Source organism: Mustela nivalis (assembly GCF_964662115.1).
Source record: "Mustela nivalis genome assembly, chromosome: 6".
NCBI lineage: Eukaryota > Metazoa > Chordata > Mammalia > Carnivora > Mustelidae > Mustela > Mustela nivalis.
The window spans coordinates 39,522,001-39,545,862 of NC_139025.1; the positions used below are offsets into that span (position 1 = coordinate 39,522,001).

Sequence of the window (23,862 nt, forward strand, 5' to 3'; positions counted from 1 at the left end):
TGGCCTACGGGTTGATATACAACCCTTACTGGGCCAATCAGAGATCTTCCCTAGAATTTTTCAAATTGGCATTAAAAGAAAAGCAGGAGAACCCCTGTAAGAAGACAGAAAATGTGAGTTGAAAAATCCTGGGAGCCCTGGTTCCCAACTTCTGGGTAAAACCCTTTGAAAGGCTAAAACTGATGACAAAAGAGAACGGGCAAGTGACATGGGACAACAAGTCTTTTAAGTTCAACCAGTTGCATTCCAGGTTTTCACCTTGTTTGGTATCAGATTCCAATAAATTCATCTTTTTGTCGAGTCTAGCTCAAGGAGGGGTTTCTGGCTCCTAGAGAAATCTGCAGCACCACAAAAAAGGCAAGAATGCTGCTACACCTGGGAGAAGACTAGAACCGGGCACTCACTCAGTCTCTGCCAGGATCTTCTCCCTCCACTATCACCCATGAGACTCAGGGATCTTCTCCCTCCATTATCACCCATGAGACTCACTAGGTCACCTTCCCTCCTACCTACTGCTCATCCATGTTCTACACAGGTAGATAGCTTGGTTACTAAGAACTCCAAGCATTACATCCAAGGCTCCCTCTACCAGTCTTAACTTTTTTTCTTCATTAAAATGTGAAAAACCCCAGAAAAAGGATTCTGAATGCTTTGGTTTGTGGAAAGTGTACATCCCTGGACACTTTGGCTATGTGTCATGGCTATGACATTACACACAGACTGCTGTGGACTTGGACCACTGGGTGCTTCATGCCTCAGCAAACTGAGCATTCCATTCAAAGGCCTTCAAAATCTGTCCCCAAGATGCCCTTTAAGCTAATCTCCCACCACACAACTATACAAACCCCACAACCCAGACAGACTGAATTACTCAATATTTTCAGAAATATACACATACTTTGATGGCTCCGTGCTCTACTCATTTTCTTCCCTCTTCCTCTATCGATCTCTAACCTTGTCCTCTCAAAATTCTTGTCTCTAAAGACCTAGCAAAAAAATCCACTCCCCAGGGATGCCTGGGTGGCTAAGTCATTATGCATCTGCCTTTGGCTCAGGTTATGATCCCAGGATCCTGGGATCAAGCCCCCCATCAGGCCTCCTGCTCCGCGGGAAGCCTGCTTCTCCCTCTCCCACTCTCCCTGTTCGTGTTCCCTCTCTCACTCTCTCTCTCTCTCTCTTTCTCTGTCAAATAAATAAATAAATAAAATCTTGAAAAAAAAAAAATCCACTCCCTATTGCCCTCATCCTCCCCAAATTAACCTCTTTATCCTCACTACTCCCATCCCCTCTACTGTATTTCCTAATGGATGTATTTTATCTCTCCCACCAGATTTTAAGCCCTTCTGAGACCCCAAAATATTCATCTTGCTATCATATGGTACCTAATAAATTGCACTTAATCAGGACCAAATAAATATTTGGCAAATGAATGATCCTTCAGAAATGCTGACTGCGTATCACCAACTATTGGTCACTAAATAACACTAGATCGCCCCCTCTACCTGGGAGATTACTTTCCAACCTAACTTCTTAATAGTACCAGTACATGAGCTTCAGAAATGGAAAGAGCCCAACACGATACAGTTATATAGGCCTTCCCTCAATCTATCCCTCTACCAAGGCAGCCAAAGTCAGCCTTGAGAAAGGACATCTCTACTCTCGGCAACACCATTAAATATACTCAAGCAAAGAGTAAAAATTTGGGCCAAGCCAGATTTTCTTCAATACACTAAAATAGCAAAAGCTCTCCATATTCGCTCATTGCTATCCTCAGGCTGGAAGGAAAAGATCCAGAAGCAAGCAGGTTGGTTTTCACCCTCACACAATCCCAGCCTCAACTCTGTTTTCCCAAGTCATAACACCCCTTTAGACAGCATATCAATACAGCAGACTCAAGTGTTTACAGCATGGCAGACGTGGGGAATAGAAGCAGTCAACGATTTCACAAATCAGTTGTAAACCAGTGCTGGGAGATTGACGCCAAGTCTGGTGTTCCATTCCCAAGGAGCTGACCCTGTTGAAGTGGAAGACCTCCGGTCCCACTTCGAATTGCTGCCAGAATGAGCCTGAGGCTCAGCCTGCTAAAGGAATCCAGAGCTGGGGGTTGCATTTCACTTCTGGTTCTACAGGAATCTCCTCCTGGAGCTATACAATACCACTGTCGCTACAGGCTGCAAATTCACAAAAGGTCACTGTTACTTCTATATGATCTGTTGAACTTGGTGCTCTGGAGGCAAAAGATATGCTCAGAAGACATGCAGAAACCCAGTAAGTGGTTTTCCAAATAAACGCACTATATTTAATGGATAACAGCCTGAAGAAGAGTCCTATGAACTGAACTTGGGTCATCCTATAATATAGCCAAATGAGTTTTCATTGGATATATGCAACTGAAAAAAGTTTCCTACTTTGCACTATCAGGAGGAAGGTAACAAACATTAACAAACAAACATTTAACAAAGATTAATCATGTGCCAGGTGCTTTTTGGCACACCTTATCTCATTTAATCATCACAACAAACCTGTCCACTTTTTATATCAAGTAGCTAATAAAAGGCAGAACTAGGATTAAAACTACGTCTAGGGGCTCCTGGGTGGCTCAGTGGGTTAAGCCTCTGCCTTCAGGTTTGGTCATGATTTCAGCGTTCTGGGATGGAGCCCCACATCAGGCTCTTTGCTTAGCGGGGAGCCTGCTTCCCCTCTCTCTGCCTGCCTCTCTGCCTACTTGTGATCTCTGTCAAATAAATAAATAAAATATTTTTTAAAAACCAAACCTACATCTAGCCAGCTGATCCCCAAGTCCACATTTTTTCCACTAAACCATCCTACCTCCTGTCTACTCTGCTCTGATAAATATGCTTTAAAAATTCAATGAATAAAATGCAGTGTCATATTTTGGATTGGATTGTGAAATAGAAGAAAGACATCAATGGAAAAACTGGTGAATCCAAATAAAGTCTACAGTTTGGTTAATAGTATTGCAGCAATGTTAATTTGTTTGGACAAATGTATCATTGTAATGTAAAATGTCAAAATTAGGGAAAACTAAGTAAAGAGTAGGTGGGAACTCTCCAACTCTTTTTGTGACTTTTCTGTAAGTCAAAATTATTCTAAAAAAAATTTTTTAATTCAAGGAAGTTGTGAATCTCAGATATTGTCCTAAAGCTGGATACCTAACTGCATATTTCCATGGGGTACAGACCCATGGTCTTTTCTATAACTATGAATTTTTAAATCTGCCAGAAATTTCAGTGCTGTCTTCATTAGGACAGTACAAAAGCAAGTCCAAAATCGAATGACATCTTGGTTGGACAGCAATGAAACAAACCTGTCCACCAAAAACAAAATCTCACCAAGCTGATCATGACAGCAGGTAACCTTAACAGCTTCTTTATAATGTGCTGAAATAGGCAGTTACGGGTAACTGGGAAGCAGAAACAGCACAAAGCCACCTTGAAAGATGATGTTAAGACGATGTCATTAAAATGTTGGATTTTGAGAAAGAATACCAGCAGATGGACCTAACTAACCCAAAGAAATCACAGAAGCAGAGATGGGTTCATCATTTTCTGTGTTAAGACCTCATGCAAACCATAAAAGAGACATGACTGCAAACAGCAGCAGACTTCACCCCCAGGCATTTCACCTCAAACCAGAGGGCAGTCTTCCATCTGTCTGTGCTGCTGAAAGGGCTGCTGATCCTGCATTGATCTCCTGGAAGACACCTGCACTTAGAACTGGTGCTTCCACCAAGAATATCACCACCAGAGAACTATTCATACATTTACATGAAAAATGTCCATACTGAAGACTTAAATTTCCATACTTTATTATAATGTAAAGCTTAGATCTCTTCCACTCTATTCCCTGAGATAAACACATTGATTAAACAGTCTATATCTTTAGTTGCACCCTGTTCAACTTTGTTGTGTTGCCAGACCTCCAGGTGAGTGAATGTTAAATCCCTTTTGAAGGTTTCTTGTTTTTGTCCTTTCAGTGGGCTCTTTATACATCTATTATTCTAAGATATTCAAATATCTCCCCCTTTTTAGTTTAGCATAAACCTTTTCCCCTTGGAACTTTCCCTAGTGACATTCTATTCTGGACCCTTTTGAATACAAAATCCTTGATAAAGTCATCTTGGAAAGGGAGGTAAAGGGGAAACAGGAACATATAAAAGCTTCTCAATCGTCTCCTTTGAAATTTTGTCATCTGGATGCTTGACGGTGGTCTCTTTGTTAAGAGTTCAGCATCTGGACCTCAAGGCCACACAATTAATATTCCCGCTGGAATCCTAGGGACTCTCTTTGAAAAAGCTTGTTGTCCAGTTTTCAGGCCACATTAGGTAATTTCCCGCCCAGGAGCATGGCCTTAAAAGAATGTCGGTGTTTCCCTTCAGGTATAGGTGCCTGGGGGTCAGGGGGAGAGGGAAAGGCAAGGGGTGGAGTGGGAGGCGGGTGATCGACAGGGATAGAAACCGTGTCTCCTCCTCCCTCTGAATGTGAAATAGCCAATGAGGTAGCGCGGCCGGGCCGGCCCGGCCGCCAGTGCCATATAGTATGCAGCAACCCGAGGAGTCACGTTGGGGGAACAGCAGAAAGCAGCTATCCTTTTACACTACTTTGCTCTAGCAGCTATCTTAATGGTGACTGCGTGGCCGGGGGGAAACCTGATCGGCCAGATCCAGCCGAAACCGGGAGGGAGGGAGTGGGCTTTCCGGAGGGGGGGAGGAGGGAGGGAGAAGAAGAAGGAGGAGTAAGAGAGGGGGAAAGAAAGAGGAAAAGAGTGCGAGGGAGTGAGGGAGGGAGGAAAATAAACAACAAAAAATGTCCTCTTCCTCCCCCACCGGGCAGATTGCAAGTGCGGCGGACATCAAGCAGGAGAATGGGATGGAAAGCGCCTCGGAAGGGCAGGAGGCGCCCCGAGAAGTGGCGGGGGGCGCGGCGGCGGGGCTGAGTCCCCCGGCTCCAGCCCCTTTCCCCCTGGAGCCGGGGGACGCCTCGGCCGCCGCCGCAAGGGTGAGCGGAGAGGAAGGGGCAGTGGCGGCAGCGGCGGCGGATCAGGTACAACTCCACTCGGAACTTCTGGGCAGGCACCACCACGCCGCGGCCGCCGTCGCCGCCGCCGCCGCCGCCGCGCAGACCCCACTGGCCTTCTCGCCCGACCATGTCGCCTGCGTGTGCGAGGCGCTGCAGCAGGGGGGCAACCTGGACCGCCTGGCCCGGTTCCTGTGGTCCCTGCCCCAGAGCGACCTGCTACGTGGCAACGAGAGCCTGCTGAAGGCGCGGGCGCTGGTGGCCTTCCACCAGGGCATCTACCCCGAGCTCTACAGCATCCTCGAGAGCCACAGCTTCGAGTCGGCCAACCACCCGCTGCTGCAGCAGCTCTGGTACAAGGCGCGCTACACCGAGGCCGAGCGAGCCCGCGGCCGGCCACTGGGCGCCGTGGACAAGTACCGGCTGCGCAGGAAATTCCCCCTGCCCCGCACCATCTGGGACGGCGAGGAGACGGTGTATTGTTTCAAGGAGAAGTCGCGCAACGCGCTCAAGGAGCTCTACAAGCAGAATCGCTACCCTTCGCCCGCCGAGAAGCGGCACCTGGCCAAGATCACCGGCCTCTCCCTCACCCAGGTCAGCAACTGGTTCAAGAACCGCCGGCAGCGCGATCGGAACCCCTCAGAGACCCAGTCCAAAAGGTGAGCGCCAACTTTCCTCCGCCTCCCCTTTTCTCTCCCCCACCCCCTTCCCAGCTTTCTTTTCCTCCAAGTGCTCGCAAACATGGCGCTTACCTTCCCCACCAGCCTGGTCCGGCTGCCCACCTCTCCCCGCCCCCCACCTCTTTCGGACCGGGGGATGGGGGGGCGGCGGTGGCGAGAGGCGGGGGAACCTCCCTCCTTACCCTCCCCCTCCTCCCCCCAGAAGTTTCTCGTCGCCCGCTTAGGTCTCAGTCCCCGCCCCCACCACGGCTGGTCACTGCCGCCCAGTTTCCCACCCCCATCCCGCTGGCTTTGAAGTTGCCACTCTCTCCCGGGTTCTGGCGGGGCGCAGGAGCGTGTGTAGGCGCCGGAAAGGCAGCTCTGGTTGCCGCCAGAGGCCCACGGAGGTTGCCAGCGCGGGCCCGGGTCTGCACCTCCAGCGGGTTACACCGGCCGGGCGTGTGCACGAGCTCCTTCACCCCGCGCCCCGGGTTCGGCTGCCGCCCCCCACCCCGCCCCGCCGCCGCAACCTGCGTTAGAGGTCGCCTTGGCAGCTCTAGAAGAATGAGGGTGTTGGTGGGGGCTTGCGTTTCAGAAGGGGGGCTGGGGACGTCGAGGTTTTATGTGACAGAGTTAATCATTCACCCGGCCCGCTGTGGTTCCCTTCGCGGCCGCGGCAACGTGGGGTGATGGTGCGGGCTGGGCTCTGCCGTGTTTTGAAACCTGATTCTGAACTCCTTCGGATCGGATTTCAGCGCCGCCGGGGCAGTGGGGCTGGAGGGCTTGCTTCCTCGGTCCCCGAACCCTGCGTGGCTCCCTCCTGGGACAGCGATTGGGGGTGGGGGCGCTATCAGCTCCACACCTCCTAGAATGCCCACCCTGGCGGGTTTGAACTTTTGGGCTGGCAGAGTTTTGGATCCCAGCTGGTAGAAAATAGGGTTTCCACCTCTTTTGTGCGTCCTTTCGAGTCAGACACCTGGAGGGTATATTTTGTTTATTGTTGAGCGAACTATGGAGAAGATCGCCTAAAGAGATGGTGTCTCAAGCCACGCGGGCATAGAACAGAAAGAACCCTACAGCTCGAGGTTCTGCGCAGGTTAGGAATTTGGGAGCCGCGGAGCGCGTCCGGGCCGAGCGAAGGTGATCACCCCGCGCATTCCAGCGTCCGCCCGCTGTCCGCCCTTGCCGCTCCTGCCCCTGCGCCCCTCCCGGGGCCGGCCGGCTCCGGCGCTCGTCGCCTGAGGCAGGGAGGGAGGCGCTGTGTCCGAGCCGGGCCTCGCGGTAACCAAAACAAAACGCGCACTGTGACTTGCATGCATCCTTCCGCAGACTTTAGGGGAGACCCAGAGGAGGCCTGTTGGTCACCCCGCGCCAGCTTGTGGCAGCGGATCCTGTCGCTCGGAGCTCCGTCGGAATCCTCAGGGCCAGAGGCAGGGGGTGGGGAGCGGGCGTGGCACGCAGGCCAGCTGCCCTGCGGCCCCCACTCCCCGGCTGAGCTCGTTCCCCGTCTCCCTAGCCACACTCTGCCGGCTCTGTACGTCCCCCCGCCCCAACGCCACAACCCCCGCCCCCGGCCCAGTTGCCTGGTTTGGGCCCCTCTCCGGATCTACCTCCCACCCGCACCCCCGGTGAGTCACCCTCGCAGACGGCGACGGCGGCTCAGCCTCAGCTCGTAAATCAAAGCGCTTTCTGCGCTCCTGGCCCCGCAGCCCAAAGCCCGGGTAATCCCCTTCCCTCCCCTTGAAAGCGAACCGACCGCCGGGCACTGCGAGGGACGTGGATCTTCTAGGAGGCCAAGTCGCACCACGCTTCCCAGCTGCCCACTAACTGACCCTTTCACCCCCTCCCAGCTTCAGACCAAATGGGAACTCCCACCACTACCCCTTCCCGGATTTGGTGTTTCCCCTTAAGTGAAGGAGTGAGGAACACAGTCCAGCCTGGAGCAGAAGGAATGAGGGTGCTGGGGAAGGGGTTACAAGGCTGCTGAGTGACCCACACCCTTTCCCTCCCACCTCACCAGGGCACTGGATGGTGTATGTTAAATAGGCCCCTATGGCTTCTTTTGGATTCAAAGGAGACTGCACATAACAGTTCTTGGGTTGAAAGTGCCTTTCCTACATCAAGGACAGCCACTTTGTTGAATGAGAGAGTTGTCAGTCTGTTGGAGTAGAAGTTTGGGAGCAGGTGAGAAAATGATCTCTTGTTAACTAACTGACAAACAAAACACTTCCCACCTCCTGCTCCTTTGGCAGTTTCATTTCCCTCCAAGATCACACTAATCTGAATTGGTTTTGAGGGGAGGGGAAGGAGTTCCTAAACAGGAAAGACTGACCACTGACCACCTACCTCATCTAGGGAGTTTTTTCTGTGGTGTAGGTAGCAGCGAATTTAACAGGAAGGAATAACTTCAGTGCTATAAAAATGTATATACAATTCTCATAGTAAATCCTGTTAGCTGAATTTACATCTTCCAGATCTCTGGACTTTGCCTGAATTTATTATTGGTAAAAATGGTCGGCACAGGAGAGTTTATCTTCCCACATTCTCTGGATGGTCCGAATCTGCTGGAAGGTCTCATAGCTTAAACAGAACCAAAGGCTTCCTGCTCTGCTTTCCTTAAATACTGACTTTAATGGGGTTAGAGGCTGGATTTCTAAACAAATGGCACTATGTAGAACGTCATCCCTCTCACCTCTGGAATGTCTTGGTTTTCCCTCTCTCTGCAGTGAGTCAGATGGCAATCCCAGCACTGAAGATGAATCCAGCAAGGGCCATGAGGACTTGTCTCCTCATCCACTCTCCGGTTCCTCTGATAGTGTTGCCAACCTCAGCCTTCCCAGTCACATGGAGCCAGTATACATGCAACAAATTGGAAATGCTAAGATCTCATTAAGCTCTTCTGGAGTTTTGTTGAACGGAAGCTTGGTGCCCGCTAGTACTTCACCTGTCTTTCTTAATGGTAATTCTTTCATTCAGGGACCCAATGGAGTCATCCTTAATGGACTAAATGTGGGGAATACACAGACTGTGTCATTGAACCCACCAAAAATGGCCTCAAACATTGTGAGCAATGGTATATCCATGAGTGACATACTTGGGTCTACCTCCCAGGATGTGAAGGAATTCAAAGTCCTCCAGAGTTCTTCAGCTAACTCAGCAGCCACCACGTCTTACAGCTCCAGTGCCCCTGTGTCATTCCCAGGGCTCATCCCCAGCACTGAGGTAAAAAGAGAAGGTGTTCAAACAGTGGCTTCCCAGGATGGAGGCTCTGTGGTGACTTTTACTACACCCGTGCAAATTAACCAGTATGGCATTGTCCAGATCCCCAATTCCGGAACGAACAGCCAGTTCCTTAATGGGAGCATTGGATTCTCTCCACTGCAGCTGCCTTCTGTTTCTGTAGCCGCTTCACAAGGTAAAAGTCTCATTTGGTACCATAATGCACCAGTAACTGTTTTAGCCAGCTGCTGTAAATGACGCGTTTGGTGAGAGCTATAGATTGATGTTACTCTTCAGGTACCTTACTGGCCGCCACAGCTGCAGAGAGCCTCGGTCTGTCTCTCCTCCTTTGCCACAGCAGTGTAATATCCTGCTTGTTTGGCTCTCTGGCATCATGGAGATGGGCTTTTGTTTTCCTAACAACTGAATGGAAAAATACAGTTCAGAGCAAATCTTGCCAGTTCTACAATTATAGAAATATGATAAGTCAATTGGTGCTTACAGAATAACCCATTGCTTGACATTTTAAGATTAAAAATTAATGATATTGCTAAGAACACAAAATTAGTCTAAGCAATTGGTACGAAATGTGTACACTTTACCTAAGCATTTTCTGTTTGACCAAAAAGTGTTTTAGAAGAGCAAGCTGAAAAGACTGAATCAATTGTGTTTGAATCATGTTCCTCCTATAATTAAAACTAACTGAAAAACTAACTAAAGGAAAACCAGAGGAATGTGTGACTGGGAGTCTGTTGCTCTGCGTGTATGCCCACCCCCCTAAATATGTGGGTTTATTTAGGAAGGCAACTATAAGCCTTATTATATATATGTTTGTGACTTGACCAAGGGCAGTATTCTAAAGAAAACACTGATCTGAAATTCAGGAAGCCTGAAGCCGATAGGCCACTTCTTCACTGACTTTAAGCAAGTCTGATGACTCTGTGTCATTTTTTGTGTATAGAAACAGGAATGGTTAGAATCTCAGTGGAGGTGGCAGAGGCCCTTAAACTTAGGAGTAGGTGATGTCAATGCAGGTTTGCCTTCCTGTAAGCGAATCTGAATGTCCAGACTTTTATGAAACCAAAATAAGTAGTTGTTTGCCTTAAAGATCAGCTTCCTATAAAATGGCTTTATCCAAAAAAATATCCGTTTATGCACAACTTTTTTTGTTTTCACAACTATGATCTGCTTCAGTTTATAGGAGGCATTAATGGAAAAAATGTTGTTGAACACATTTCATTCTGTAGAATCAATTATCAGGTAGAAGGGCAGTAAAAACACAAAACTCCTGAAGCACAACATGTATTTATTCATTGTTCCAAGTTCTGGAAAGGATTAAGTCAAGTCACTATCTGACCTAAGGCAAAAATATGGAAACCACAAGGAAAGTCAAAGTGCTTCATTTTATAGTAATTTAATGTGGATCTAACCCCTTTTTGTCTTTTCAGGAAATTTCCAAAACAGTAGGTAACATTTTAAAGACAACAAATTTGAGCAAAAAGTATGAGATGTACATTGGGGAAGAAGAAAAAAGCAAAAATAGTTTTCATACGTAATCTAGAAATATGCTACCATAGAAAATCATTGCAAACTAACAGCTAATTTTTAAAATGGGACATTTAGGGGCACCTGGGTGGCTCAGTGGGTTGAGCCGCTGCCTTCGGCTAGGGTCATGATCTCGGGGTCCTGGGATCGAGTCCCGCATCGGGCTCTCTGCTCAGCGGGGAGCCTGCTTCCTCCTCTCTCTCTCTGCCTGCCTCTCTGCCTACTTGTGATCTCTCTCTGTCGAATAAATAAATAAAATCTTAAAAAATAAAAAAAAATAAAATGGGACATTTAATGTGAATAAGAATAGCATTTTCAGTTAAAAAATCTAAGATCAAATGACAGAGCTGTCAATCCTTAGACTGTCTGTGTGCATTAAAGGCCTAAGTTTAACCACATGGGTCCAGGAAGTAACGTTCCTTTAGAGTAATTATGGACTGCAGGTCTCAATAAAGCATTTAGGGATTCAGGCTTTCTCAAAAATGGATACTAAGGCTTGCTTTAAAATGTGCAGACAACGGAGATTATCCTTCAATAATTAGTATTTATATGGAAATCCAGAATATCTACATCTTTTACTCACTTCATAATCTCAGAAAATAAGGGGTGTTTTCCTTACCATCATTACAAAGTTAAGCTTTTCACCTATGTCCTTTTTCATTTGGATTTTTTTAACTGATTTTGAAATTATTGTCCAGGTTATAATTCAGGTACAGTTACACTTAAATATCAAGTTTTAGATCACATCTGCTTTTCTTCCTTCATTCATATATGCTCTAATGTCTACATGTTCAAAATTATTTTATTTATATATTTCAGTAGCTGTTGGGGAAAATGTCCTGTCATATTATTTATGGTTCTCAAAAAATAACTAATCATTTTGTTCACATATACATAGGCAAATACTTTCATAATGCGTAACACATAACAAAATAAATATTTCAGATGATTTTGCTACAGTTTAGCAGCCAGCAGGAATTTTAAAGCATACTTAAGTTGAAGTCAAATAAAAGCCTTTTCATTTGTTTGGCCTGGAACAAACATTTATGTTAGGGAAGAGCCCAGACGTACATAGAAATGTTTTTATTAACATCAATATTTCCACGAAGAGTACTTTCTAGTGGTTAAATCTTTTTTAAAGCTTAAATGCAATCTTTTCTTCTTCTTCTTCTTTTTTTATCATTTAAAGACATTTCTTTGAATTTAAGGTGATTAAAAAGTGTTTGGAAGACGTATAAACAGCCCTGTGACATTTATTTATCAATATAGGTGGTAATATATTATTAAAAATTGTTCTAATTATTTGGTAACAGTTATTCTAATCAAGAAGGGATATGTCTCAGGTGAATTACCTTTAATATTGAGCAGTTTTCTCAAAATAATAGTTTACTGAACATTTAATTTGAGATCAGAGTAAACAACCCATCCGAATTATTCTGTCACAAAATTCCCTCAGGTCCACCTTTCTTATAGCAGCAGGATTGTTGCCATCATTTTACTGTGTCTATGTAAAGACTCAAAAAGAAAAGTGTTTTATTTCATAGCAGGAGTAGTGAGTGGAAGGGTCTAATTCATCTCCATGGTCTGAGTTACCTCATTTTTGAACATCTTCTCAGCTTTCCATTTATGTTTCTTTTTCTGCTTCTGCTCTCTGTAGACCACTATAGTGAGAGCCAAAAATACGAACCTTTTAGAGAAGCATTAACTCTAGTTATTTACATTAATCTGTAATTTTAGAAGTACACTTTATCGTTAATTTTTCCTATCACCACAATCCTGAAAATCCAGAACTGGCACAACAAAAGAAAAAACTATTGAATATTTTGTTGACATTACTTTATGGTTAGTTTGGTGAAAGTTTGAAACTTGTCTGTACAGGCTTATATGGTTAACTTCAAGCCCCAGGGCAACTCATTTTACAGGGATTTTCTACATTTCTATTTATGTCGGTTACTGAGCTTGTCTTTTTTTTTTTTTTTTTAAGATTTTATTTATTTATCAGAGAGAGAGGGGGGGAGAGAGCGAGCACAGGCAGACAGAATGGCAGGCAGAGGGACACCTGGGTGGCTCAGTTGGTTAAGCAGCTGCCTTCTGCTCAGGTCATGATCCCAGCGTCCTGGGATCGAGTCCCACATTGGGCTCCCTGCTGAGCAGGGAGCCTGCTTCTCCCTCTACCTCTGCCTGCCATTCTGTCTGCCTGTGCTCGCTCTCCCCCCCCTCTGATAAATAAATAAAATCTTTAAAAAAAAAAAAAAGAATGGCAGGCAGAGGCAGAGGGAGAAGCAGGCTCCCTGCCGAGCAAGGAGCCCGATGTGGGACTCGATCCCAGGATGCCGGGATCATGACCCGAGCCGAAGGCAGCTGCCCAACCAAGCGTCCCCTGAGCTTGTCTTGAACAAAGGCATTTTATTTTGCATTTGTGTTTTCTAGTTCTTACTGGCAGAGCTAGGTACAACTGTCAACTGATTGAGAGAAATCAAGTTGGTAATAATGATTCAGAAACTTGACTGAAACTAGAACTTGGAAAAAAGGAGGGGATCACACTTGGTTTCTAAACCAGTAGTTCTCACTCCCACTGTGTCATCAGACTTGGGAGTTTAAAATACACCTGTCCTAGGACTTACTGAGTCAGATTTTCAGGAGTAGAGCCTGGGAATCTGTGCTTTTAAGTGCTCAAGGTGATTCTGCTGAACCTGAGAAAAATTGTGTGTGTAAAAAGTATCCTTTTTTCCCTTTCCTTACCAATTTCATCAATGATAATCTGTACTTTATTTTTTTTAGGTAATATTTCAGTAAATTCAAGCACTTCAGATGGGAACACATTTACAAGTGAGTCTACCACAGTCCAGCAAGGAAAGGTTTTCTTGAGCTCTCTTGCTCCCAGTGCAGTGGTATACACTGTTCCTAATTCAGGCCAGACTATAGGATCTGTTAAACAGGAGGGCTTGGAGAGGAGCCTGGTATTTTCTCAGTTGATGCCTGTCAATCAGAATCCACAAATAAATGCAAACCTGTCTTCTGAAAATATCTCGGGGAGTGGCCTCCATCCATTGGCCTCCTCATTAGTTAACGTATCCCCAACTCATAATTTTTCCCTGACTCCCCCTACCTTGCTAAATCCCACTGAGCTAAACCCTGACATTGCTGAGAGCCAGCCAATGTCTGCACCTGTGGCAAGCAAGTCTACTGTGACATCTGTCAGCAACACTAACTATGCAACTCTTCAGAACTGTTCCCTCATTGCTGGTCAAGATCTGTTGTCAGTCCCCATGACCCAGGCTGCCCTTGGGGAAATTGTTCCTACGGCTGAAGACCAGGTGGGTCACCCTTCCCCAGCAGTACACCAGGATTTTGTCAGAGAACATCACTTGGTTCTGCAATCAGTAGCTAACATAAAAGAGAATTTCTTAACAAATTCTGAGGGCAAAGCCACAAGCAACTTAATGATGCTGGACTCAAAATCCAAGTATGTCCTAGAGGGCATGGTCGAGACTGTCTGTGAAGAGCTGGAAACAGACAAAAAAGAGCTTGCCAAGCTCCAAACTGTCCAGTTGGATGAAGATATGCAAGACTTATAAACTTGAGTTCCCGCCCACCCCACCACCCCCGCCCTTTTTTTCTGGCATCAGCAGGCAGATCTTTTCATGAAGCCCTGAGGACATAAAGCATTTTCCCATTTACAGGGAAACACTGGTTTTGTGAGTAAATGCATTTGAGGGACTGGATTGATCTGCATGAAGATCACAGTTAAATATTACAAGAGTAGAACTGCGTTGCCGCAGCTTCTTCTTTCACGAATGTTCTCTCTTAAATAGATGGAGACAAAGGAACAAGATGAAATATACCAAGTCAAAGTGTATCATTTGGTTGACTTAATATGATTCTAAGGTCAAATGGAGCTCTATAGTTCTTTAAATTTAAACTGTATACACCTGACATTGGCTTTAGAAACAATACAGTTATTTTTTGTTTACTTTTACTCCATGGGCATTGATGAGGTTAAGAAGCATAAATGGTACTCCGCACTATTGTAAGGGTTTATTTTTGAATATATGCATTTCTGTTTTTCAGCCTTTTTTGTGAAAGTCTTGGTTTGTCTCTACACATTTCCAAATGTGCTTGCTAATAGTCCAGTGGGGCTGAGAAAGTTTGCAACTCCACTAAAAACGCTGAAACAAACTTCAGTATGAGTGTAAATATATTAGTCCTCTAAGCCAGGATTTGAGGAATTACAGTGAATTTTATTTATGCTGTATATGTTTCTCTTATACTTCAGACACTATGAACTGAAAAGAAAAATGTTTTCTTACTGTTTAATTTATTTTTATTGCTTGAACAGGAAGTGAACATAGTTATTTCCAACAAAGTTTTACTTTTTGTAGGATTTTAAAAGTGATGATTTTTATCAGGAGTCTATTATGGTCAATATTAATAACACTGAAACAGGCAATCTAACTCCCAATATTGGAATTTTGGTACTTTTTTTCACATCCTTGTTCTTTATTTAGCAACTCTCTGATTCATTTAAATATGTTTTCTATAGAATTCTATGTGCCTTTTTACCTTGTGGCCTTTTAATTATTCTTAAGGTACAGAAGTGTCAACAAAAGCACTGATGGCTCTTTTCTATCTAACAGGGTTATTTTCACCACAAAATTGCTTTAAATCTGCAGAATTAAGTTTCACTTATGTAATTACGTACATTTATGATGTAAATGGATGATCAACTGATACATTGTTGATGCTTTTCATTACGACGAAAATAACAATCATAGATTACCATGTAAAATGAATTCTGTAGACTATGAAAACAGCCTTTTTAAACTACAGAAAGAATTATGTAAATTCTCTGGAGCAAAACTCTGCCCTGATGAAACTTAGTTCTAGGTGTTTTGAATCAGTTGTTACATGATGACATACAACTGTTACTTGCACTATATTATCATGTCTTGTTTAAAAGTAAATCTTTTGGGGTTTCTTTGAGAAGCTTGCTTGATAATGTTGTGAGCTGTAGTTATAGTTTCTATCTATCAGGACCGAACTCAAAATGGAATAATGCAAATACATTTAGGTAGGGAGTGAAGTCTTTTGGTGACTGCAAAGCAAGAAATGGGAGAAAATGATGTCTTCGAAGATGACTTAAAGTCATCGAACATAAAGCTGTTACCAGTCTTGATCTCTTCAAGATCAGAACAAAGAGTATACTCTTGATCCCAACAGGCCCATCCGCTAAGCATGTTGAATAAGGGCCATAGAGGACTTCACTTTTCTTGTTATTCCAAATGGAAATCACAGACGTAGATGAAGAGCCCTATCAAGACTTCTTCCCATCGTTTCGTTAAAGAACTTAGATCCCCCCCCCCTTTTTTTATGGAATTAGTGAATGTTCTTAAACTGCTGAAACTACAGTTTTTTCGTCTTTTTTTTTTTTTTAAGTCAGGTGTTTTAGAGTTCTCTTCCACTCCATCACTCCTTACTCAGCTTGTTTTTTGTTGTTTTTTTTTTGTAGGTGTGTGCTGATCATGTTACTGAGATTAATTATATGGCTCTGTAGTGTAGTTTACATGAAGATGATGTTTTTTCACTTGATGGCTGCAGATATCGAGAGTTTTGGTTCATTATTTTACAATACTGATCTAATAAGGGAAACAGGAAGATCTAAAAAGTTATATATAGCATATAAATAACTGGAAAAGTTTCATATGTCTTCCAAAAATATAATAAGCCTCTCTTTTATTCACAATTCTTCCTCTTTTTTTCCCTTAAGAAAAAGGAAAGATAGCACAAAGCTTAAGACTTACCTAGGAAATCCATTCATACTCCTAACATGATGTAATTATACCCCTACAATGACTCCAGGTAGCTACACAATATACCAGGTAAGAATCAATGCACATTATAAAGAACTTACTGTTCTTTTCTATTCTTTCAGTAAAATAAGGGCCAGTTGGTTTATAGCCCATACATATGTGAATGAAATAAGATAAACCCCATGATCTCCTTGCACAGAATTGCAAATGTTTTTTTGCAATACCAAGGGCCAGACTCAACCCTTGGAGTTCATGTGGCAGAATTTCTCTTACATAAACCAATGCTTGAAGATGCTGCAAATGACCCTCAAATGATCCCCAAAGAGGAATCAGAATGGGGTAAAAACTCTCCCTGCAAACCCCAACCCCTGCTGCTGGCTGTAGGATCTTTGGTGTGAGGCTCTCGATGCACTCGATGCCAGAATGTGGCATTTAGCTCTTAGTTACAGCTAGTAAAGAACAGTTTTATCATTTAAAGAGGCGGTGCATTTGTTCCTCAAGCAAGCAAGAACACCTGTGTTGTAGTGTTTCCTAGCTCGTGTATATTTATAGTAATGAAAAGACTGACTCGTACACATGTTTCAGTGCCTTTCTTGTGTTATGAAAGGCAAGTAGACGTTATAGCCATAGGTAAAAATGTGTAGTTAAATTGCACACTGACCTTAAATCTCCCTGTATATGCCCGTGCATCTTGCATGTCAAAAGTTGGATTATTGGGCATGTGTTGCAGCCTGCCTGCTACATGTTAGGCAAGTGTGCATTAGTACATAGAAGTTATTCATTCTTTTACAATGTTTTTGACAGATCATCTCATCATAAAAATATAAATAATTCAGGACATTTGTGGGGAAAGAATTACATTTTATGAAAGATGTTTCAAAGTCTTCCTAGAACTTAGATGATAGAGCCTAAGAGTTATTTTGTATCTAGTTGATACATTTCATGTTAATTTAATATTACAACCATACATTTTATTAATCAAAATTATGTAGCATGTGACTCTTTTGGCTTTCAGGGTTCTCAATTTTTGTTCTTTTGTTGCATGTACTGTATGTTTAGAGGAGACCGGTTATATACTCAATATGGTTTTACTGTGCCTTACACAAAGAGAAAATCTATTCAGAATGTATATCACGGGGTGGGGTAACAGAGTCTCTACTGCACTGTTAGGTGATGGCACACAGAGCATGTCCCAGAACATTTCTGTGCTTAATTACCCAACCAAAGAGATCTAAAGTATGTATGTTGTACTGTAATAGGGGTTTATGCCTGGACAATTAAGTGTTTTATTTGTTTTCTGAAATGATGTGAACTTATTTTTCTAAACACTATGCTAAATAAACTTTATATTTATACATACATTGTGTTTAAAAGTTCTTTATCCCTGGGGCATCTGGGTGGCTCAGTGGGTTAAGCCTCTGCCTTCGGCTCAGGTCATGATCTCAGGGTCCTGGGATCGAGCCCCATATAGGGCTCTCTGCTCAGCAGGGAGCCTGCTTCCCCCTCTCTCTCTGCCTGCCTCTGCCTACTTGTGATCTCTCTCTGTCAAATAAATAAATAAAATCTTAAAAAAATAAATAAAAGTTATTTATCCCTGTGGGTGGGGGGTAGGGAGGAGAGAAAAGAAGGGAAAAAGAAAAACAAAACCCACACAAACATTTCATAGACTAGCAGGCCCAAGGACAACGGGAGTCATTTTAGAACAGTCTCTGTTGGTTTTTGTGCAAAATTATGCAATTTGCTTAATGGTATTGCTTACCCCGAGCTAAATGATTAGATTTCATCCTCCTTAATGTAAAAAAATGTTGCCTATTCATCTGGATATTCCACAATCTGACTCTCATACTCCATAAGGTGTAGTGGAATTAAATTCCATGATCCAAAGGCCTTTCTATTCCTACCCTTACTGGATGAGCTCGATATAATGCATCTTTCAAACATTCCTATCAGCCGAAGTCTGGTCACACTGCCCTTGGGTCCACCAGTGCACTGACCTGAAGTTACGGACTCGGCTGCACCACTGAAGACTCAGTCCTGCTACAGTTTGATTTCACCTTTAAAATTACATAATCTGGGGGCGCCTGGGTGGCTCAGTGGATTAAGCCGCTGCCTTCGGCTCAGGTCATGATCTCAGGGTCCTGGGATCGGGTCCCGCATCGAGCTCTCTGCTCAGCAGGGAGCTTGCTTCCCTCTCTCTCTCTCTCTGGCTGCCTCTCTGTCTACTTGTGATTTCTCTCTGTCAAATAAATAAATCTTTAAAAAAAAATAAAAAAAATAAAATTACATAATCTGAAGAGGTGTGCCTCCCACACTAAATTAGAGGGGTTTGGATAAGGGAGATTGATACCAACTGTACAATCGTGTTACAAAACCAGTTAAAGGCATCGAATTAATTTCAGGTATGTCTCAACTCTTTTTATATTCTTGTCATTCGCTTCACTTTTTTAGTGATTTTCTATGTAGCTGAACCAGTTGAAGTGGATAGTGTCTCAGTGAGTCTAGGGTCAGAGTATTGTGGAGTGGTTACATTTTATAACATCTTAACCAAACATATTTTAAAACATTTGACAGGTCACTGACCTACTTCAAACATTGGTGACTCTGCAGAATCTAGCAAACTAAATAAAAACCCTCAAGGGGAATTCAAGACTTTCATCCCCCTCTTCCTGCTTCCCTAAAGAAATAAATGTGGAGTGCCCGGCTGGCTTAGTCAGTAGAATATGTGAGTCTTGATCTTGGGGTCATGAATTCAAGTCCCACCTAGGGTGTAGAGCTTACTTAGAAAAAAATAATAAATGTGGAAATTTATCTTTACACCATCACATTTTCAGAAAGTAGATAGTAAATAAATATAGATTCAGATAATGGCCAGTACTACAAAGTCCGTAACAGGGTAATGAGATTGAGCACGGGGAATGGTGGAAGCGGAGACACACATTACATTCATCGGGTCAAGGAAAGTCTCAAGGAAATAAACTTTCAAGAAAGAGGTATGAATGATGAGAGGGAACCAGCCCACAAGACTTAGAAAAAAAAATCGCATTCCAGACGCAGGGAACAGCAGGTACAAAGGCCCTGAGGGAGGAGCAGAGTGGCTGGATCACAGTGTGAACCCTAGGGGTCATTTAGAAGGAGATCCAGTCAGAGAGATAAGCAAGTAGGTGCCAGATCTCAAGTAGAACTTTATTGGTCTGTGCTAAATAGTTTGGATTTGAGTCAGAGAACCAAGGATTGCTATAACTTGATTTACACTTTAAAATGTCATTCTGCCTTTTTTTCGGAGGACAGTGTTCTCCGAAGCCATTCTTGTGAGGGAAGGAATTAGGAAATTATGTCATGTTGTCCTAAGCTCTTGGACAGGAAATACTTCAGGAGCTGTTGAAGCATGTATGGCAGTTTTTTTCCTAAATGTCTCCAGAATTTTGTGCTCTTGAAGCCTTTTGTCTGTTCTGCCTCTCGCTGTTAGCCAAAGCTGCCAGCTTCCTGCTAGGATTGTCCCAGTCTGAACCTGTGCCCTGAACTCCATTCTGGTAGATCCAGTTCCCTAATGGATATTTTCAGAATGTCCCAGTCATCTATGACTCTACATGTGAAAAATTTAAACTATTATCTTTGCTTTAAGCCTGTTTCTCACTCGATGCTCCTCATTCTATAGCAGCACTTATTTACCCACCGGCCAAGTCAAAAATCTGGGACTCACCCTGGAGTCTTCTCTCCCTTTATTCCCACCCCTCCACCAGATCACTACATCTCTCCATGGCTGCTCTTTTACTGTCTCTTGAATCAATTCCTTCTCCTACATTTCTAGAGTTACTGCCATAGTTTAGGCACATACCGCTTTTGTTGTTGTTGTTTGTTTTTTAAAGGTTTTATTTTTAAGTAATCGCTACACCCAACATGGGGCTTGAACTCACAATCCCGAGATCAAGAGTCTCATGCTCCACTCACTGACTGAGCCAGCCAGGCGTGCTGCCATTTACCTTTTCTTGACTGAATTATTACAACTGGCTCCTACCTGGTATCTCAGTGTCTGGTCCTCATTCCAGGCTACATTACAATTACATTCAGTTGCAACTTTCAGAATTCAAGACCTATCAGCCTTGCTTTCCACTTTAGAACCTTCAATGGTCTCCACTGTCTATGAAATAACATTTATTTTTTTAAAAGATTTTATTTATTTATTTGACAGAGAGAGAGAGCGCATGAGCTGGGGAACAGCAGGCAGAGGGAAAGGGAGTGGGAGAGCTCAGGGGTGCTGAGCAGGGAGCCCCATGCGGGACTCAATCATGAAGCCCCTGGGATCATGAGCTGAGCCAAAGGTAGATGCTTAACGACTGAGCCACCCAGGCAGCCCTGAAGTACCGTTTAAACCCCTTAACAGAGGCGCCTGGGTGGCCCAGTCTGTTATGCATCTGATTCTTGGTTTTGGCTCAGGTGGGGATCTCAGGATCATGAGATCGAGGTGCGTGTCAGTCTCCACGCTCAGGGCGGAGTCTGCTTGGGATTTTTCTTGTTCTCGCTCACTCTCTAAAATACATAAATAAATCTTCCAAAAAGTAAAAAACCAAACCCCTTTAGATACAAAGCCCCCAAGATCCAGGCCCTACCTCTCTGTCTAGTCACATCTGTCGCCCAAAGGGACAAGGTCCTTTCTACCCAATCTCCAAGACTCACTAGACATCACTAGCAGAGCTAGTGCTCCAGCAAAATCCATCTCACCCCCATAACCAGAATGTTGTGTGGCCCATTCTGTGATTTGACGAGGATTTATGTCTTCCTTAGTGTAGCACCTATCACATTATTATGAATTTGCTTCTCTGTACTTTTGTCTCTGTTTCTCTGGCATTCAGTATAATGGAGAAGAGTAGGCATTTAAAAAATATTTGTTGAATCAACAGTGACTCTGTTATCCTTTCCTTTAAATCATTTCACTTCCTCTGGAACAAGGAACTGCATTGCTAGGGCCCCTGAGTGGTTCAGTCAGTAGAGCATGTGACTCCTGATCTTGGGGGTGTGAGTTCAAGCCCCGCATTGGATGTAGAGATTACTTAGAAAATGATAAAATCTTTTTTAAAAAAAGAAACTTCATTGCTAAACTAGTTAAAGCATTATCCCTATTTAGAGCACACAAAAAAAATAAAAATAAAAATAAATCAATATGTTGGAGGGTCGGGCCCAAAAGTGGTTCTTTGAACCTTCTAGCATTAGTGGATGGTCTTTATGGTCCTTATTTTCCTTACTGCTCCAAGGTTTTTTTCCACTTACTTCCAAACGGAGGCTGGGTTCCAGAAGATAGAGGTTGGCTAAAGTTTGACAGACAAGTGGGCCATTAGCACAAAATACAGTCACTAAGCCTTTTTAGATCAATGTTTCAAAATAGCCATGATGTACAGAAAAGCTATTTATACTTATGTATAGATATACCTTCTAAAAATATTCTCTCTGTGGATGTATTCCTATTACTTGTATGTGAACTGAGTAGATGTCTAAAAAGTCTATGAGGAATAGTAAATGGAACATAGAGTTTTAGACATCAGGAAATCTGGATTCTGATTAGTTTTTAGATTTGGGAAACATCAATTCACCACTATGGAACCTATTTTTTTCCATTGAAATGGGTATGTTAGGTATCCTTATATTTGAGATCCATGTCACTTTAAGAAAAGAAAAAGGTTAATAAAATGCACTGCACATGTTAAGAAGATCAACTCAATTACGGAATAAAAATACACTGTCACCTGCAGAGGACTACAATTGTAAGATAAAATAATGACTACTAAGTCAATGACCTGCGACCCTCCAGGATTATTTAGAGGTCTAGAGAGGAGGCAGGTCTGGCTCTATACACTTCCACATTCTTAACCTGTACCTTCTCTGCCCCCTAAGTGTTCTGCCCTTCTCTCACAGACTGCCCTACCTCCCCAAACACCTTAAGTGATAACCCTGGTGTAGGTGATTAACAGTGTAAGATAAAATGAACCCAACCCCCCGACCCCCATGATTTTGCTTTTTTTTTTTTTAAACTTCTCCCCTCTTCCTGGGAATTTGCATTTTACGGAAGGCTTTTATTTATTATTTATTTATTTATTTATTTATTAGATTTTATTTATTTATTTGAGAGAGAGCGAGAGTAAGAGATAGCATGAGAGGGGAGAAGGTCAGAGGAAGAAGCAGACTCCCCATGGAGCTGGGAACCCAATGTGGAACTCGATGCTGGGACTCGCGGATCATGACCTGAGCTAAAGGCATTCACTCAACTAACTGAGCCACCCAGGTGCCCACGAAGGCTTTTAAAGACACAAAAGAGCCAAGTTATTTATCATATTATCATAAATGATATCATCATATTTATCATAAATGATAAATCTCAGATTAATAAAACTGAGCAAGGTGTTCCCTTTTTCTAAGAGCAGTAGATGTGTGTGTGTGTGTGTGTGTGTGTGTGTGTGTGTGTGAAGTTGGGAATAGGAAGAGAAGGATAAATGAGCAGAGGAAAAGAGAGAATATCTCCATTTCTCTTCTTTGTGTGCTTTACTTCCCTACTGGATATCTAGGACTAGAGAGTGGAATTTGAGCTGTTGGATCCTCTGACAACAATTAACAGTGTAGTTTTTCCCCACACCCATCTTATCCAGAGCTTGAGATACTTCCTTCAAGAGAATTCCTGCATTGAAAAGTCATTAGCTGTAGTGAAACCATAAAAATTAGCTATAGAAAAACAAAGGTTGTTCTGGGTTTTTCCTGTTTTGCTTTGCTTTTTAAGATGTGAGCTATAGGGGTCCTTGGGGGGGCTCGGTCAGTTAAGCATCCAACTCTTGATTCCAGCTCAGGTCATGGCCTCAGGGTCTTAATCAAGTCCAGAATTCAGTTCCAGACTCAGTGTGGAACGTGTTTAAGATTCTCTCTCTCTCCCCCTCTCCCACTGTCCCTTCTCTCTCAACACCACTCGCCCCACCCTGCTTGCTCTCTCATAAATAAATAAATAAATAAAGAGCAAGCTTTGGGAATATAAGAGGAGGGCACCTACGTGGCTCAGTCAGTTGGGTGATTGACTCCTGGTTTTGGCTCAGGTCATGATCTCAGGGTCTTGGGTTGAAGCCCCACAACTGACTCCGTGCTCTTTGGGGAGTCTGCTTCAGGATTCTCTCTCCCTCTGCCCCTTCCCCAGCAGACTCACTCTCTCTCTCTCTCTAAAATAAAGAAAGCTTAAAAAAAAAAAAAAAAAAGATGTGAGCTATATAGGAGATGTGCCAAAGAAAACCCAAAATATACATTTGGTTGAAATTAGGGAATTTAATACAGGTTTGTGTTCATTTTTATTTATTTAATAAATACATTCTTACTGTGCTCTTTAAAAGATGGATGGCCTTGACTATCTTACTATAAATGTATTACTCATTCCTTGGCAAATTTATTTTGTTAGCATTTAATGGGGGAAAAAAGATGATTGAAATCTTGCCCCTGCATGAATAACCATTAGTGCTCTTAATTCTAAAGTGATGAAGGATCCTATCTCAATCATCCCAGATCGATTTTCCAAAATCTCTCCAATAGACACATAACAGTTATCAGAATACATACAGTCTCTAAGAG

General features: G+C 43.4%; 2 protein-coding genes across 3 annotated transcripts in view; one reads left to right on the plus strand and one right to left on the minus strand.

The window, feature by feature from the left end:
* MNAT1 (MNAT1 component of CDK activating kinase) overlaps nucleotides 1-5,735 on the minus strand; it is a 214,194-nt gene extending 208,459 nt beyond the window's left edge. Inside the window, exon 1 of the mRNA XM_082734953.1 lies at nucleotides 5,627-5,735. The gene's annotated coding sequence lies outside the window, so the exon portion shown is untranslated. The remainder of the gene's footprint in view (nucleotides 1-5,626) is intronic.
* LOC309866889 (homeobox protein SIX4) lies at nucleotides 4,539-17,628 on the plus strand. 2 transcript variants are annotated; one of them, XM_082734939.1, is made up of 4 exons: nucleotides 4,539-4,645; nucleotides 4,854-5,695; nucleotides 8,422-9,110; nucleotides 13,241-17,628. In XM_082734939.1, the coding sequence occupies exons 1-4, from the start codon at nucleotides 4,643-4,645 to the stop codon at nucleotides 14,035-14,037; spliced, it is 2,331 nt and encodes a 776-aa protein (XP_082591065.1). In that variant the 5' UTR covers nucleotides 4,539-4,642; the 3' UTR covers nucleotides 14,038-17,628. The 2 variants fall into 2 exon arrangements, with proteins under 2 accessions (XP_082591065.1, XP_082591064.1); XM_082734938.1 differs by having other exon boundaries at nucleotides 4,552-5,695.
* The last annotated feature ends 6,234 nt before the right edge of the window (nucleotides 17,629-23,862 follow it).